The following is a 2,073-nucleotide window of genomic DNA, read 5'->3' as shown; positions in this document are numbered from 1 at the left end:
TGGAGCGGCGCCTGCAGGTAGCCAGCTGCAGGCTGCGTTTACAAGTTTGGACCAAGAAGTTAGTGTGGAGTGGACACATGCAATGTAGACCACATCCCAATTGTTTTGGAAGTTATGTTTGGTTTTATACCACTGGTGAAATGTCGAGTTGATCATACTTTGTTTAGCTTGGAGGTGTGACTTTGGGACGATTCCTGCTGTAACCTTAAAAAAAAAACTTTCTGCCAAACTTGTAATGATGACTTTCGCAATGCACCGGCCCATGGCAACGCACTTGATGTACCCCAGCCTCGGGATGATGTCCGAGGACGAGGAAACCCGTAGCGAGAGCGACGGCAGCTCCACCGATCAGTGTTATGGAATATGCACCCAGACGCAGAAGACACGGCGGATCTCCCTGCAGACGGACGGCAACAACGTGGTGATCGTCAAGCAGAGGAACGCGGCCAACGCCAGGGAGCGAGACCGGACCCAGAGCGTCAACACCGCCTTTACAGCGCTGAGGACTCTGATACCCACCGAGCCGGTGGACAGAAAGCTGTCAAAGATTGAGACTCTTCGCCTGGCCTCCAGCTACATCGCCCACTTGGCCAACGTGCTACTGGTTGAAGAGGGCCAGAGTGACGGCCAGCCCTGCCTCGGCCCTGCGGTCTACACGCAGGGGGAGAGCGGGGCCAAGCAGCCTCGGAGGCCCACCATATGTACCTTCTGTCTGAGCAACCAGAGGAAAGGGGTAATTGTCTATTTTTATTCAGAGGCCTGTCATTTGTTGGTTGATTGATAATTAAATGTTTACCCTGAACAGTCTGATACAATAGGCGTCACTCCCTACAGTAGGGAGGTTTATTTAATCAGTGTAAATCCAACGCATGAGTTTATTGCCATTGAATGGCAATTTGAGATTTTTGATATTTTTTTTGGTTGATTCCTATTACAGTAGTAAGTACAGTAGTCCAACATCCATAACTAGCTACATTGGAGGCCAATAATAAAAATAACAATCACATTGGCCTCACTTATTACAAATGATTATAAAGCTTTCTTTCTCTTCTTCTTTTTTAATATTATTTTAATAATTATTCTTGTTATGGCTATTGTTATTATTGATATGATATGACCTAATCTATATTATTAAATAGTAATGATACTACTAATACAACTACTACTACTACTACTGCTAATAATATAATCATTAATAATAATTTATAATAAATCAATATAGTTAATACTGTTATAAAGAATATTGAATAAAGATATAAATGTACAATTTAAATACAATTTTCTTAGTTAATTATGTATTTTTATTACCTGGTTATGCCATATCATGTTCAGAAGAGTAACTTCCAACACTTTTGCTTACTTCCAGATTAAGGATGGCAAAGACTGTATAAAGAGTCGAGGGCTGGGATCCCATCGAATGAGACGTTGAGTCAGAAGAAAGAACGCCTGATTCCCCTGATTCACCTTCTCCTCAAAGACATTCTCAGGAAAAACAAAGTAATTTGGTTAAACGACAACATACAAAGACCCAGAGGACCACACATGCTGGATACAACGGAAGATAAACCATCTATTTATGACCGAAGCGTATGTATGCTAAGGCCTTTTAAAAATGCAGTGCATTAAGAGTTTATGATTTTTGTAGTGTGAATACTGAAGCCTTAAAATGAGATATATTTTTATTAAATGAAATATTCCTGTGTGAGTTGCGTGGTTGGATTCTCTGAAACATGGGCATGGTTTATTATATTCGTATTTGAAATATGCTTTGACGAAAGTTAAAGACTGAGTTACTATATAAAAAAAAATTATGTGTGAGAAAAAATAACTAGGAAGGGAACTTTTGGGACGGATACATAAATAACATCAAAATACATATATTCAATTTATATCAAGACAAGACCATCCATCACACAAACACACACACACACACACACACACACACACACACACTCATAAAAAAACACACACGCACACACAAATACCAGTACTCTGATGCATACAACCATGCAACACAGAAGCGAGCACACACTTGAACAAACACACAAACACTCGCACACGCACAGAAAAACA

The 2,073-nt window shown here is 40.4% G+C and overlaps 1 protein-coding gene across 1 annotated transcript in view; it reads left to right on the top strand.

Moving 5' to 3' along the window:
• Positions 1-2,073, top strand: part of tcf15 (transcription factor 15) — a 2,534-nt gene continuing 461 nt past the window's right edge. The window contains exons 1-2 of the mRNA XM_060050048.1: positions 1-733; positions 1,367-2,073. The exon at positions 1,367-2,073 is cut by the window's right edge and continues 461 nt beyond it. Of these exons, the coding sequence (XP_059906031.1) occupies positions 236-733; positions 1,367-1,429 (561 nt within the window). The 5' untranslated portion in view covers positions 1-235 and the 3' untranslated portion in view covers positions 1,430-2,073. The remainder of the gene's footprint in view (positions 734-1,366) is intronic.

This window comes from Gadus macrocephalus, chromosome 1 (assembly GCF_031168955.1).
Source record: "Gadus macrocephalus chromosome 1, ASM3116895v1".
NCBI classification, from domain to species: Eukaryota; Metazoa; Chordata; class Actinopteri; order Gadiformes; family Gadidae; genus Gadus; species Gadus macrocephalus.
This window is presented reverse-complemented; position numbering and strand designations above follow the sequence as displayed.